This window comes from Bombyx mori, chromosome 17 (genome assembly GCF_030269925.1).
Source record: "Bombyx mori chromosome 17, ASM3026992v2".
Taxonomy (NCBI): domain Eukaryota; kingdom Metazoa; phylum Arthropoda; class Insecta; order Lepidoptera; family Bombycidae; genus Bombyx; species Bombyx mori.
In genome coordinates, this window is record NC_085123.1 from 13060298 (window position 1) to 13075560 (window position 15263).

The 15263-nt window shown below is 34.7% G+C and overlaps 2 protein-coding genes and 1 long non-coding RNA gene across 3 annotated transcripts; 1 reads left to right on the forward strand and 2 right to left on the reverse strand.

Annotated features, from left to right (window-relative positions):
- Window positions 1–641: 641 nt before the first annotated feature.
- Window positions 642–3423, reverse strand: RpL22 (ribosomal protein L22). The gene is made up of 3 exons (NM_001043760.1): window positions 3399–3423; window positions 3029–3317; window positions 642–836 (listed from the first exon to the last, which is right to left on the reverse strand). Exons 2-3 carry the CDS (start codon window positions 3306–3308, stop codon window positions 673–675), a joined length of 444 nt encoding a protein of 147 aa, NP_001037225.1. The 5' UTR covers window positions 3309–3317; window positions 3399–3423; the 3' UTR covers window positions 642–672.
- Window positions 3424–5564: 2141 nt separating this feature from the next.
- On the forward strand, window positions 5565–7757 carry LOC134200474 (uncharacterized). Its single transcript, XR_009975429.1, has 2 exons — window positions 5565–6568; window positions 6640–7757. It is a non-coding gene; the product is annotated as an uncharacterized LOC134200474 (long non-coding RNA).
- Window positions 7758–9344: 1587 nt separating this feature from the next.
- SCE (E3 ubiquitin-protein ligase RING1) lies at window positions 9345–12740 on the reverse strand. The gene is given in 4 exon segments (NM_001201432.1): window positions 9345–9389; window positions 10263–10435; window positions 11281–11453; window positions 11998–12740. Coding segments are annotated over 4 exon segments (1134 nt in total).
- Window positions 12741–15263: the final 2523 nt, after the last annotated feature.

Sequence of the window (15263 nt, forward strand, 5' to 3'; positions counted from 1 at the left end):
CCTAGTACCTAGTCAAAACCTGCACGCTTTGCTGGCTAATCTTTTATTTGACTGTAATCCGATCCCTACCAAACTTCACAGGATTACTTACTAGGTCAATCTGATCTGAAAATGCATCCCAATCGCTCCAGCCGTTTGGGCCATAGATGACGTGCATACTACATCGATTGACAATTTTGACCCTAGTACCGTCAAAAAATTGTACGAGTGACATTTTCCAACAAGTGAATCTTATGGTTTTGGATGGAATTTTAAGATAAAACCCCAATATGACATATTTTACGTTTTTTTTTTACCAGAATATATTTTCATGGCAATATTATTTCCCTCAGCTTTTAAGACTCATAGACAATCTGTTTTAGTTTCGTTTTTGATTCCTCTCGTTCTTGAGTTTTTTGTTATCCTTGTGAAATGACTAGTCTACAAATATTTCTTTTAGAAAAATGAGCGGTAATATTTTAAAGTCGACGTTACATTATGAACCAATATGATGACAATCAAAAATGCAAGATTAGACTGCAAATTACATTTGCTTAGACTCGAGTATCAATTAGTGAAATAACTGGTTCAGTGAATCTAGTATGACCCGCTCGAGATCACTAGAATAGGTAGGAAAAAAAAAGTAAAATAAGAAGATTGGATTGTGTAAAACTATTTTATTGTATGAATAGCTTAATCCTCATTGTCTTCGTTATCGCTGTCAGCGTTGATGTTGAAGTAGCGCAGTTCGTAAGCGTCATGAGCGGAGGCCACCACTCGAAGCCAGTCACGCAAATTGTTCTTCTTGAGGTAACGTTTTGTTAAATACTTCAGGTACCTCTTTGAAAAAGGAATGTCTGGAAAAACCAAAGAATTATTAGTTTATTTTATTGTCTATTAATCCTTCTTTAAGTGTTTGAGAGCAAATAGAAACTGAGCAGAGAAAAATAAATACTTTCAAGTCTGAATGTTAGCACGGATATGGTTATAATAATGAACTGGTAGTTTGTAGATCGCATGGGCGCAAGAGGTATCCAAGACCTCTTTCTCCAGAATATTACAATATACTTAATTTTTTCTGAATTACAAATCAAATACAAATGAAACCTTGGTAAAAAACATATCAACGCTTGAAAGGCAAAAGTGACTAAGCGACAATAACTGCTTTGTACATAAATGATAGGCAATAACCATATTCGATGAGCAAAAAAATATATTTCTAGGTCTATTAAAATCATTTCAATCCTACAGCTACTAGCTAGATTCTACTACAGCTAGATTCGTTAAAATAAATTTTGTTTTCAGGTATTTCAACTTTAAATTAGTCTACTGTAAAGTTCACGCATTGTCGCTTAGTCACGTTTGCCTTTCAAGCGTCGATATGCACTACAGTAAGTTACATAATGTTTATAAAAATATTTAGATTGTTTACAATCCTCTACTCATATCATGATGTTAGCCTTTTGTTTTACTTTTCTTTAACTACATAAAGATTTGTGACTAAACTGGAAACTTGGGAGCAATAGTAAATAAAAAAATTATGCCCCTTTTTTGTTAATTACATTACTTGAAAACGGTAAGTCTAATTTTTAACAAAAGATTAAAGTTAAAAATTTTAAAAGGAAAAAGTTTTAATAGTTTACATATTTTAAGTAAATTAACTAGATAAAACTAGGTAAAACTAGATTTAATGAAGTTGAACAGTATCTAAATTCAATGCTAGGTACTTCATTACTTTTTGAGACTAAGAAGTACATAATTAATGACTGGTTTCTCATTTGTATTTTTTTTATTGGCCTTGTATGCATACAAGCATACGGATGATCTGATGGTGAGAGGTTACCGTCGCCCATGGATTTCAGCAATGCCAGGGGTAAAGCCAAGCCGCTACCTACTGTATAAGAAAAAGTTAACATAAACAAACAAATATCTAGGAAATAAACCCAGAGCTCCTGACACAATGACAACCAAATAAGGCTACCAATAAGATACTATGATATTGTTCCTGGCATAAAAAATTAAGAATTTTTTAAGGATTTACAATTGTTAGTACTTAATAAATTGTTGAGATCTTGATGAGAAACAAATCGCTTATAAATAAATATCAAGGCAAACAGACAAAGAGAGTAACACCATCTTCCCTATTTCTACCACTTTATACGATGCACTTGACATGGTCCCTATGTCCAGATAAATATAAAGATATTTAAATTGAGATGTCTATAAATTTTTTAAGCCATTTATCCAGTAAAATATAAAACCCATTTAAAACATTGTGAGTTAATTTGTAGATCTATCAAGTGAACCAGACAAACTGAACAATCTTGTAACAGCTCGGAAGATAATCAGAATAATAACAATTACATCCATTATATTCATATTGATAAGGTTATTTTGTTCTCAAATAATAGAAGCTTGTTTAGTTTAATACATCTAATCCATCAATATTATCAGAATTCTGATTTATTTCATTACCTGCTCCTTATGCGTATACCTAAATATGTCTGTAATAAAATCAACACATTCTATTTTGTATGATGGAAAATTTAATAGACTATCAAATAATGCAGAAGCTTTAAGGTTTTTTTTCTTCATGAGCTATATTTATGCTTTAACATTGGGTAATTGGCTGCAATGGTCCAGTTTTGGCAATGAAGTAATAAAAAACTTGATATGGCACCCTTGTGGCCTACAAATTTACTACAGTGTTACTCATGGGCATCAGAAAAGCAAAGTTATAATCAAACCCATACCATTAGTTTATTGTAATGAGAGCTCACAACGTAAGAATTCATTTTGTGAGTAATTTTCATAAAACAATACAGTGCTGTGTGACCAGAACTATCATTACATGGAAAGCTTTGAATTCTTTTATCTTCATATCAACACAATAGCGTTCACTAGGCTTCTAATGATTTATCTATAGAAAACTCAAAATGATATAAACATGGAATGACAACGAATCAGGTTATGACCGATACGTAAATATAGCAACAAGGTAACAACAGATTTTTCATTTCATCCCATTTTACTGTTCAGCTGCACTAACCTGCGGTGATAGCGACTTTCGTCTTATCCCTGGCGACGACAACGTGATTGCTTAGGTTATTTGTTTTGCCCTCAACTTTGACGTGTTCCTTCAAGTATTTCTCGAAGTTACCTACGTCTAAGATACTATCCTCAGCGGGATGCGTGCAGTCGATTGTAAATTTTAAGTTAATCTTCCGCTTGATGCCTTTGCCGCGGATTTTGCCACCCTTCACTCCTTTTTTGCCAGTCTTCTGGTGCAATTGGGCTTTCTTAGCCACCGGTTTCTTTGTTACTGCCATTGTGGCAAACTGTAAATAAATTAAACAACTTTTAACTAATCTTTACTATTTTTCACTGTATTTGAACATTATTTTAATGAATTAACCTACCGAACACGTGTAGAGCAGTTACCGTAAAAACTGCAAAATGGCCGACTCAACTGTCAAAAATCGTGAATGTTGGCAATCATCAACAGAGCTGCATCCATTCTATGAAGACTATTTTGTATTAAAACTAATTTAGTCGATTAATTTATTTTAAAGCTAAATTCGATCAGGCAACTACATAACACGTACCGAAAGACATTTTGAATTTACATGTTGGCTTGCTAGCTACTAGCTCTAGTAAGATCAAAAGTCAGCACATAATGGGGTTCTAATTTTCTTTGTATCGATTTCCCCTGTGCAAACACACAGACTACATTTAATGTAATAAAAACAACGTATGTACTCGTCGTGTAACAATTTACCATATTTTGCTACTGCTAGTAACCTCGAGGGGCACAGTTGCCAGATGGGGGGGATTCCCTGCAAATCCAGAGGGTTTTTCGACCTTGGGTGGGAGATTCGGGGGGAAAGATTCTTTGGGGGGACATTCGGGGGGAAAAAGTTAGTTGGGAGAAATTTCGGAGGTTTTTTGAGTACCAATAATTTATCTGTGGCGGGTAGCCATCATACAACGCAAGATAGTTGGCAGATGCCTGAATCTCGCTTAGGACATTTTCAAGATAAAGCGCATATATACAAGTTCCGAACAACAACATTCGGACCGTCGGTCTACCGAGCAAATATCACCCGCTCGGTGGAGGGTCTTCCCTTTGTCGTATACCTACAACTGGTGACCTGCGACGGAACTATTACAACCTTCCCACGTCATCATCAGCGCATCAAGAACTTCGGCTACCACAATTTCCGCATTCTCACAGATAAAAGCAAGTCATCGACAGTCGTCCCACAGCAAGCCAGCATCGCAGCCTCAACAGGACCATCGCAGACGACTCACCGCGCTTCTTGGTCCTACGGCACGCAACTTCACTGCCTCATCACAACACTACAGTTCATCGCAGCCCACGACCGGATCATCAACGCTTGGGGTCACACATCTCCGGCATGACAGCTCTGCACACATGGACTACTCACGATACACGCGCAGCATTCAAGCTCAGTCTCGACTCACCCCAGACTTCGAGCAGCACTGGCACTTGCAAGCTAATCTCAGCACGGACAACGATAACTAAAAAATGACACGACCTCTGGTCTCGGAGGGGAGTGTTGTGGCGGGTAGCCATCATACAACGCAAGATAATTGACAGATGCCTGAATCTCGCTTACGACATTTTCAAGATAAAGCGCATATATACAAGTTCCGAACAACAACATTCGGACCGTCGGTCTACTGAGCAAATATCACCCGCTCGGTGGAGGATCTTCCCTTTGTCGTATACCTACATATCCACAAACACAATTCCCATTAGTATTAGAATAATTATAGTCTACTATATTATTCACAAGTCAATATTATAAAGGACAAATTACGCAACCGAATGCCAATAGAAACTGCCGAAGCGGTTCTCAGGATACGATTTTCACTGCCAAATAGACGCATAAATTTTGTTCCCACATCGGACATGTTAACTTCGAAAACGTGTATACTTTAAATAATAGTAACCAAAGTGAATATTATTGTAATAATTGTTTAGAGATGGTTGAAGTTATGGGAGAGCTTGATTAAAAAATAAAAAAATCCTTTTGGTTTTTATTTCTCCTTTAAAATAAGTAAAAACTGTTTTGGGGTTATTTTTCTTCAAAAAGCTCATTTTCGGGAGGTTTTCGAAAAAAGTAGCGAGGAAATTGACACGGTCATCTGGCAACACTTTTGAGGGGCTGTACCATTTAAACCGAATGCGTAAGCGAGCTCATCGGGTTCAGACTGATAAAATTTGCTAAAATCTGCCCTAGCAAGAGCAGTGCGTCGTTGAATCTAACACTCGATCGGAATCGAAACTCAGTAGGCTTTTATAGAAACCACTGAGTAGGTACCTACTTTTAAAGATAATAACATAGCCACCCTGAGGGAGTTCATGTAGAGTCCCTTCTTTATTTCGCCGTAAAGTCGTGTTTTATGTAATTAACACCACAGTTGAAACAATAAAAATTTTATTCTTGTAGCGGCAATCAGCGGCATAAACAATTCTAGGTTATTATATTAGTTACATATTAAACACATTAAAAATTATTTTTACGTTTTTATTTTTCGGCGGTAAAAAGGTCCCGTGTCATAGTCTATATTCTTTTTTCCACCTCTCGTGTGTTCCGGCTTACGCATCATAAAAATGTGGGTTCTTAAACGCCACAACCCTATTGGCCTTTCTGTGAGGGATGATATTATGCAAATATTACCAATATAAAAGATTTTCATACAAATTAATATTACAAATATATTGAGAGTAGAATAATAGAATATCAATTAAGCCGTTCGGCTAGCTGTCAAGTAAACATGAATTCAAAGCTTATTAATTTAATGATATTAATTTCTATAACTGTCAAATTCTCACCATTGTTGTGCAATATTTCTGCAATGACAGTGTTGTATTGTTTTAATATTGTTAATAATAATATTATAAGTTCAGCGGCTGGGTCTGGGCATTAAGTCATCAGTCAATGAATTTGTGTTTATATTTATGAAGTTACATTATTTTATTTATTTGCTCTGTACATTGTTTACTGTTTTATATATTTTACTATGTAATTCAAATTCTATAGAACTCAATCAATGAAAAGCTGTACTGTCTCAGTCTTATCCATTGTCTTTGTAATATTTTCCCATGAATAATACACAAAATTCGAGGTCACGGCACTTTTTACCGGTGTGATGTAATGCTGAGTTTTTAAAACTAGTTATTCTTTGTCTTCAATTCGCAGCAAGCAGGTTTTCTCGAAAGTTTATAAGTTTTATTATAATTTGAACTAAAATACTCATAATCCTGTTACTGGTCAGCACAAACGCAAACCCAAAGGGAAGCAAAATAATTAGTAGTGACGGCGGGAGTTTTCGAAATGTGTTAAAATCTGAGCATGCGCACTGTTATATTAAGTTTTATCACGACTTTGACGAGAACGACTCTCGACCGCAGTTTATTTACAGCTTTAGGTGTAATCGGTTTTGGACTTTGCTAACTTGGAAGATAACCTCACTCTAGATTTTTCAAATCAAAATCATTATGGAGTGTATTAAGTTCAGTTTTTGTCCTGAGTAAAAGAAGAAATAGATGTAAATGAAGGTAATTATCTATCTATTACCTTTACATTTTAGAACATTCATATGTTTTAAGAAAAACAATTAATACCTCAGATGGACACAGAGCTGGACAAATGAAATTATGGATACATGTTTTGTGGCCTGCTGTTGCAATTGTGCTAAAAACTACGGTTTTACGAAGACCGATCTAGATCGATTTACGGATAACATTGAGAACTTATTAAATAATAACAATGGCAGACAGTGCTTTAGGGATTTTATGGAAGAAGCTAAAATGAGGCATGGACTTAGAACTTTACACTTTTGGGAGCGTGTCGACAAATATATCTCTTCTCAAGATACAGTGCACAGTGCGTCACACTCGGGATGTCTCAAACGTGTGGATAGTTTAATCGATGTAGCGGAAAAAATTGAGGAATTCGACTTTGCCATCATGGAAAGGCTGTGTATCGCACGGGAATCTGAGAACAGAGAAGAAATTATTACTGTGCTAAAACTGTTCAAAGTTGAAGCAGCGAAGGCTTTGAAGCGGGAATACAATGCTTTTAAAAGACATTTTGTTGTGAAGAATTAAAACAAAAGTGCTTTTCAATTAGGATGGATGTGTCATCATACACGCGAGTGCACTAAAATAGCTTTAAATTAAGTACTTACCTGTTCAGAAATAATCTTGTGATCTGTATATAAATTATAAAAAAAATGTTGAGTAGGTACTTAAATTATTTTTATAAAAATACATAGGTATCTAAGATTCTAATGTATTAATTTCATATCTGATATACATGCTATGTGCAGAGTTACACATTTCCAAAAAGGCCATTATAGTAGAATAGTCACATTTTCTACTTGATACAAAATATTTCATATTTAATATTTAGCCTAATGCTTTAGCCTATGTACCTGTTATTGTAATATGTAACTGTTTATGATAGATTTTTTACACAACAAAATAGATACAACAATTTTTACGGTTTACACTATCCATATTTTTTTTCATTTTTTATTGGATGAATTCGTCAATTGTCCGAAAAATATTGCAGAAGAAATCTAACACAAAATTTGTAGGTGATATTATTATATTAGAAGTCACAATTTATATTCCTGCAATCCGTCCTATATTTTTGTTGAGAATTGTTTGTAATTTAAATTACACGTTTTTCTTTGTTGTAAATTGACGCTTTAGTGAGAAATAAAATATTTAATAAATCTGATATTTGTTTATTCATTTAACAATTTACACGTAACATCAATCTAAAAGTCAGAAAAGACGTCCGCTGTATTCGTATCGATAAGACTATTTCGGTGTTTAAATCTAGAGAGTTCAAGAATGGTGGCTAATGACTTCACAATGAAGGCATAAATACCTATCTATTATAAAAATGAATTGCTGTTCATTAGTCTCGCTAAAACTCGTGAACGGCTGGACCAATTTGGCTAATTTTGGTCTTGAATTATTTTGTGTTAGTCCAGAGAAGGTTTAAAAGGTAGATAAATATGAAAATGCTCGGAATTAAATAAAAATAACGATTTTGTTTTTCCTTTGATGTGTCCCCCGTCGGACGGAGTCCTTTTGTTTGTTTTAAGTTTTTTTTACACAAAAGCTTAGGTATTTTATTTATCGATTGTAGCACTACGAAGTCTGCCGGGTCAGCTAGTTAAGTTATAAAAATCAAACCCACGAGAATTTTTTAGTGATTTGTGGTGGTAGAGCGAGTCCGCATGGGTAAGCACCACTACCTCGTATGTTCTGCTGCGGTGCAGTTACGAGTTTCGGTTTGAAGGGTAGTACAGCTGTTATGTTATGGTGGGAAGGTCTCAAGTTTCAGGTAATGTTGCTCACGTATTTAGCCCTCCTTAAGTAGACTAGCTGTACCTGGTCACATTCCCGATCCTACGGATCGATTGGTAAGCAGTCGACGTCGCCCTAAACACGCCATTTCGGATCCACTAACGGTGCTTTTAAGTATCTCAAGCACCGGTCATTGTTCACGTAGAACCCGTCGCTTACGACAAAGGGCTCGGCGAGCAAATTAACAGACAGACACAGCCCACTGAGTTTCTCGCCGGATCTCTTCAGTGGGTCGCGTTCCCGATCCAACGATTAATTTTGCGAAGCACGGCTCTTGCTAGGTAGGGTTAGTGTTAGCAACGTCGTCAGGTTTGAGCTCCGTTAGCTCACCTACTCGTTCTGTGAATCTACTATAACCCCTCGAGATTACCCCTAACTAAAAAAAGGTAGGAAAAAAAAATTGTACCTATCCAGTGTTACAGTAACATAGCAGGAATCCGTTGCAATTTTATGGATACATACATACGAATATACGTTTTATTTTAGTGACAAATAAAAAGCTGTTAAATGAGAATTAAACTTTTAATAATTGCACAAAGTTGTACAAAATACTACACCATTTATGAGTAAAGTGTACTATTATACAATATGGTCACGTCCCGTTACTGATATTGGTTCATTCAAAATGACAAATGTTACTATTTAACTATTTAAATTATTTAATACATCAATAATGCATCAATCTACTTCAATTTCAAGAATATTCCTTAGTATAATTAGGTTGAAAAGATTACTGATTTGTTTTAAATTTACAAATGTTATAGGTATTGTGATTTGTTTTTTTTTATTATAGTCACATTTCTTATCACATTATCATAAGAGTCCATGTCTCAATTTAAAAAATATTCTTTTTATTTATATATATTTCGATTTCACTATGAGATTGGATTCACTGCATATCACCATTTTAGTTATGTAAAGAGGCACATAACTAAAATGTATCCTACTTCTAGGTTTTCTTCCAGGAGTAGAACATCTCCAAAGGTTTGTTGACCTGAAAATAGAAAAAGATTCATTTAACTAGTAATATAATCATAAATATAATGCTATCTCCTTGGTAACTACAGTGAATTTTTCAACTGGGATATACCTACTCGTAATATGAATAAGCAAATATTATGTTAACTATGCATTTGTTTAAATTATGCACCAATGCAACATTGAAAAATAATAGTTTAAAAAAACAAAAAAAATACGCTTTTACAGAAAATCCAACTAAAAAATTTAAATAAATTTGAATTAAAAATAGTGCAAGAAAACATGATTTTATTGTAAAAAAAAACGTGGGGAGCTTTTCAGGATATTATCAAAATATCCCCTTCTACTCATATCTGTTCATAAAATATTTATAACTGCTGATACCATGCAACAGAGCCCATAGACATATACTTAACATGATGACGTAGAAAGAAAAATGTTTAAGTTTTTTTAATTATTGCTTATATGGGTGGACGAGCTTGCAGCCTACCTGGTGTTAAGTGGTTACCGAAGCCCATAGACATCTATGACGTACATGCGCCACCCACCTTGAGATATCAGTTCTAAGGTCTCATGTATAGTTACAACGGCTGTCCTCCCTTCAAACCGAAACGCATTACTGCTTCTCGGCAGAAATAGGCAGGGTGGTGGTACCTACCCGCGCGGGCTCACAAGAGGTCCTACCACCAGTAAGTGACAAGAAAATTAAATGGCGATGGTCACTTTTTGATATGAGGTTGAGGTTTGAACTGTATTGTAAAGTTTAACTTTCTACATATTTTAGTATAGGGTGCTGATGTTTATCAAGATCACAGTTACAGGCCACTTTCATTATTAAAATCAAATATATTTTGAGTTAACAAAAGAACAATAAAATGAAAATGTATACCTTCCAGAACTTATCGATAATCTGACGAAGGGTCTGTGAGCCAGCCAACAGCACAAACTGTCCAGGCGAAGGTGCTACGTAAATACAAAAGTTCAGAAGCCGGAGTGCCTCTGGTAGCTCTGCATCGAGATCCAAAGTGAGACGCATCGCTAGGTACTTGCTTAGATGATCGACTGAAATCAAATGCATCATTTTTTATGGGATAATGTTTTATTTTAAAGTAATTGATATTATAGTTAAACAAATTAACATCTATAGTACATAAGAATTTCAAGTATTGTTTAAATTAATAAAATCATGGATATGAAACCACAATAATTATTAGCTCTGATTTCTAGCAATAATTTATGTATTAGGGCTGTCAGTAAAGCGAGCCCTAGTAATATTTCAGCTCTAGTTTTTGTTTTTTTTTCACGCCGCGTTAACTGGTCCAGTGATAAGTTCATAAAGAACTTGTGTTACAGGTACCAGATAACAGATATAAATGTAAGATTTTTATTATACACATACATATATTTAATATAAAATATATACTTTTTACATTTATATTTTTTACATTGTCCAATAGGAATCCTTGGGGATATTGTTTTTTTTAGTTGGTTGCTTATTTACTTCAATTATAGAACTTATGCAATAAGTAATGGAATGTTACTTTCTTATGCTTATCTTATCAAAGAGCTTCTATATTAGGTACTTGTATCGATTTGCTATTCGTTTTTCTGAATTATTATTTTAGACTATTTTCATGTTTCTAGGTGGGTAGGGGCATAAACAAGGTTGATGTCTACAGACTCCAGTGACCACTTGACACCAGTTGGTCGTGGAGCTTGTGCTCCCTCATACTTCATCCAGTACAACAAAACTTTTTTTTGTTAAGTCTAACTAAAAAAAATATGTGTTTCGACAATATTATATAATAATAACTTGGGCTTGGCTCTGTTGAAGTCCAAGAATATCAATCATGTGGTTCTTTGTCGATAATCTAAACAAACAATACAAAAGCAAAACGTATGCTCACCAGAAGCATTGGGTGTTGTCTTTAGATATCTCACAGAATTGTCACAAAGAGCTCTCATAAGTTGATTGTCCCCAGTCATCTCTGTAGGGTGGGGTTTGAAGACTAGCTCTATCTCATTGGGGTTTAGGGGCTCCCCTTCTCCTTCCGTGTCCATCGAGTTCTCTCCTTCTGTTCTGCAACATGAGAAGCCTTGAGGTGGGTCATACATGTACTTGTCAGAACTGTTGTAGTGATTTTATCATGGACTTTACCATCTGATATTTTTCTGATACAAAATTCTACCTGAGAGACTAATCAAAGTTCAATTATTTTATTATTAATTGATTGATCTCTATGTAATTTTATACAATAATTTATAAATAAAAAGTTACAAATACATAGTTTCAAAAAGATCAGAAATAAATAAATAAATTCTACCACAGAACTACATCTTGGCTAAATAGCCACTGTGCCAAGTACTAGTTTAAAAGAGAATAAATTTAAGAAATAGTCCTTAACCAGAAGTTTACAGAAGTTTATCCTTGAATATAAAAAAAATATTAATTTGTGCAATGTCGTGGATAAAAACTTTATTAGAAGTTGAAATAGATGGGAAGAGAAACTCAGGATCTGCTGATTATTCTCAAGTCAAACAACACTATTATTGCTTTTGACTACCATGCAAGTAGATTATTAAGCCATTTACTATAACGGAAAGTACTGGTAATGGTAGCTTACCTTCCATCACTAGATTCACTTTCTTCACTTCTCTCTGAAGTCAATACCGATTTGGCCCTTTTAGTTGTACTTGTGTTTTTGGATACTGATGAAACATTCGACGGGACTGGAGATGGTGTACTTCTCACAGAAGCAGGATTCGATGTTGACTGACCGGATTGTGCAGGATTCCCGCTTGAAGAAGTTCCATCTTTGGGAGTGGCAGAATTACTACCATTTTGAGCTGTTTCTACATTACCATTGGAATTAGACGCATTGCTACTCTCGTCGTGGTTCTTTCTTGATCTTTGAGGTCTGTTCTGTGACTGTAACTTTATGCCTTCGGTTATAGAATTGACGAGAGAAGCTTGTGAATGGGACATGCTTAGTTTAGCCAGAACCAGTTCTTGGTGAGCCTCGTATTCGTCCCTACTGGGATATATCTTGGATATGAGCAGGTCAAAGTTGGGGTCCGGTCGAAGAGAACGTTTGGACACTAATTTCTTTCTACAAGTCGGACACTCTTTGTTGCCCGATCTCAAAGCGGTTATAATACAGTCGTTGCAGAATCTATGGAGGCATTCTTTTGTAGTCATTGTCTTTTTGAGCATATCCAAACAGATTGGGCACATCAGCTCGCTGTGAAGACTTCGTGGGGAGACCGCTATTTCCGTCGCGTCTGTGATCACTTCTTGTGGAGTACGGTGTAACTCGTAAAGGGATAGCTCCCATGTTTTATTTTGCGAAGGCTCTGTTGAAGACATTTTGCCAATATATTCTAAATTCCACGGAAATATTAAGCTTTTTGTTTTTCTTTAGTTGACACTGTTGACAGACGTCGCGTCGTCCATGTTGATCTGTGAAAATTAGTTCAGTGGTGAAAATTCAAAGAGTCTGTGAAGTGTTTGATGATTTTTTAATAGTGTTGTTTGCCTTGTCACTTTATGATAAAACCTAACTAAGTAATACAAACGATGATTAGTTGCTTGATAAAATCGACTAAAATCCGTAAAGAAATTTGAATCAATTTCTTATTTTTGCAAAACATACTATTAGCTTTCGGTTTATAGAAAAAAAAAATTATTCCATTTTCGTTATTATACTCCGTACCTACTTAACAGCTAATTTGAAAATACTTCAAAATAAACCAAAATAACAAAGTTTGGCGAAAAACTAGGTAAGCAATGGTCGTGAAAATTTCGAAAAGAATAGAATTAAAATGAATTAAGTGGTACCGTACGTATAAATACATGACTTTTTGGCGGGTATGCGACTAACCCATAGACACAGCCCATTGAGTTTCTCGCGGGATCTTCTCAGTGGGTCGCGTTTCCGATCCGGTGGTAGATTCTGCGAAGCACTGCCCTTTGAGCCCCGTGAGTTCACCTACACGTCAAGGGGAGGCTGATAGACTCTCAAGGCTATCAGCATAGGTAGGCAACAAAAAAAGGTTTGTGAGGAGCGAAATTGTGAGAATTGTTTTATTTTGAAGATTTAGCATATCTGATCTACAGGGTTAAATTTTAAAATAATTGTGTTCAGCATCTGTGAAAGTGCTCAAGTGTAAGAAAATGAAACAAAATTTCTAAACGCGGCTTCTAGCGTTCCTCCAAAAAGCCAATTGAAGTAGTTATAGCACGCCACATACTCAATATATAACCATCATATTAATGAGCCCTTACTTCATCAGATGTTTATTATCATACTTAAAAAAAGAAGAAAAAAAAGATAGTACACCTAAGCAGAATGCATTCATAGGTAATAAGCGATCATATAATATTATAATTTAATTTAATATGCGAACATATTATAATATTAGACAAGACTTTTTGGCGGGAACGCGAGGAGTGAAGTTGTGTGATTTGTTTTGTTTTGTCTGATTAGTGACAAGTAAGTTAAGGCTATATGGTATGACACGTTTGCCTTTCCAGTTGAAAAAATAAGACAACTACTAAAATTTTTTAAACATACAACAACTTAAACAATACAATAGTACATATTTAATTTACTATTGTCTTTATTTTATTTATGTACATACAGAAAAGATGACATAGTACAGAAATTATGTACAAAGGCGCTGCTTATTTCCTTAAGAAATCTCTTCCAGCAGACCTGCGAGAGGATTATGAGAATAATAATTAAAAGTGATGAGTGTGTGTAGAACAAATAACACATAACTAAAATAACAAATACAACATGAGAATTATAGTAATGCACATACACATAGCAAATATTCTTAAACTTGAATACAAAATATTATACGTAACACAGTTTAAACGAAGCGTATAGAACAATGATCATTCGGTTGATGAGAGATAGAATTGTTTGACCTTGTATTTAAAAACAGAAACAGACTTGCAAACTCGGATGTAAGCCGACAGCGAATTCCACAGTCTGACCGCGTGCACAGTAAAGGAGTGAGAATAGAAATTGGTTTTGTGGGAAGGGACTAACAAGACAGAACGTTGGTTGGATCTGCAGGGAGCATCAGGAGAACGAATGAAAGAGAATCGCTCACGTAAATATAAGGGAGAAGTGGGCATATGCAGGAGACATAATATTCGAGTATTCCTACGAACTACTAGCTACTACTATCTTATTTATATTTATTAAAGGCTAAAAAAGAGTTTCTGTCATTAATTTCAAACTGTATTAGTTTATTTTTAATAAATTATATTACATTCACCACATTAACTACAACACATTATACCTTGGCTGTGTGGTGTTGGTGCATGATGACATCCTAGAATAGCCCATTCTTTCCTGTAGACATAGTTAAGGCTCAGTGAATTTAGCCCCCCTTTTTATTTTATTAAATATTATTTTATTTATTTTATTATTATTTATATTTTATTATTTACAATTAATTAAACAAAACATTCGAACATTGACGAACAAACGACGAACAAATAATTAAAAATAAAAAAAATCGAAAATCAAAAAAAGGGGGGCTAAATTCACTGAGCCTTAACTATGTCTACAGGAAAGAATGGGCTATTCTAGGATGTCATCATGCACCAACACCACACAGCCAAGGTATAATGTGTTGTAGTTAATGTGGTGAATGTAATATAATTTATTAAAAAGAAACTAATACAGTTTGAAATTAATGACAGAAACTCTTTTTTAGCCTTTAATAAATATAAATAAGATACGGTCAAGAAGTCAAAATCCATATAGTCATTCGTTCAAAACTTTTACATAACATATACTAAAGAAAAGAGTAATCGGTTTCTTGTATGGTCTAAAATACTATAAAACTGTAAATTATTAAAGTATTTGTTTTT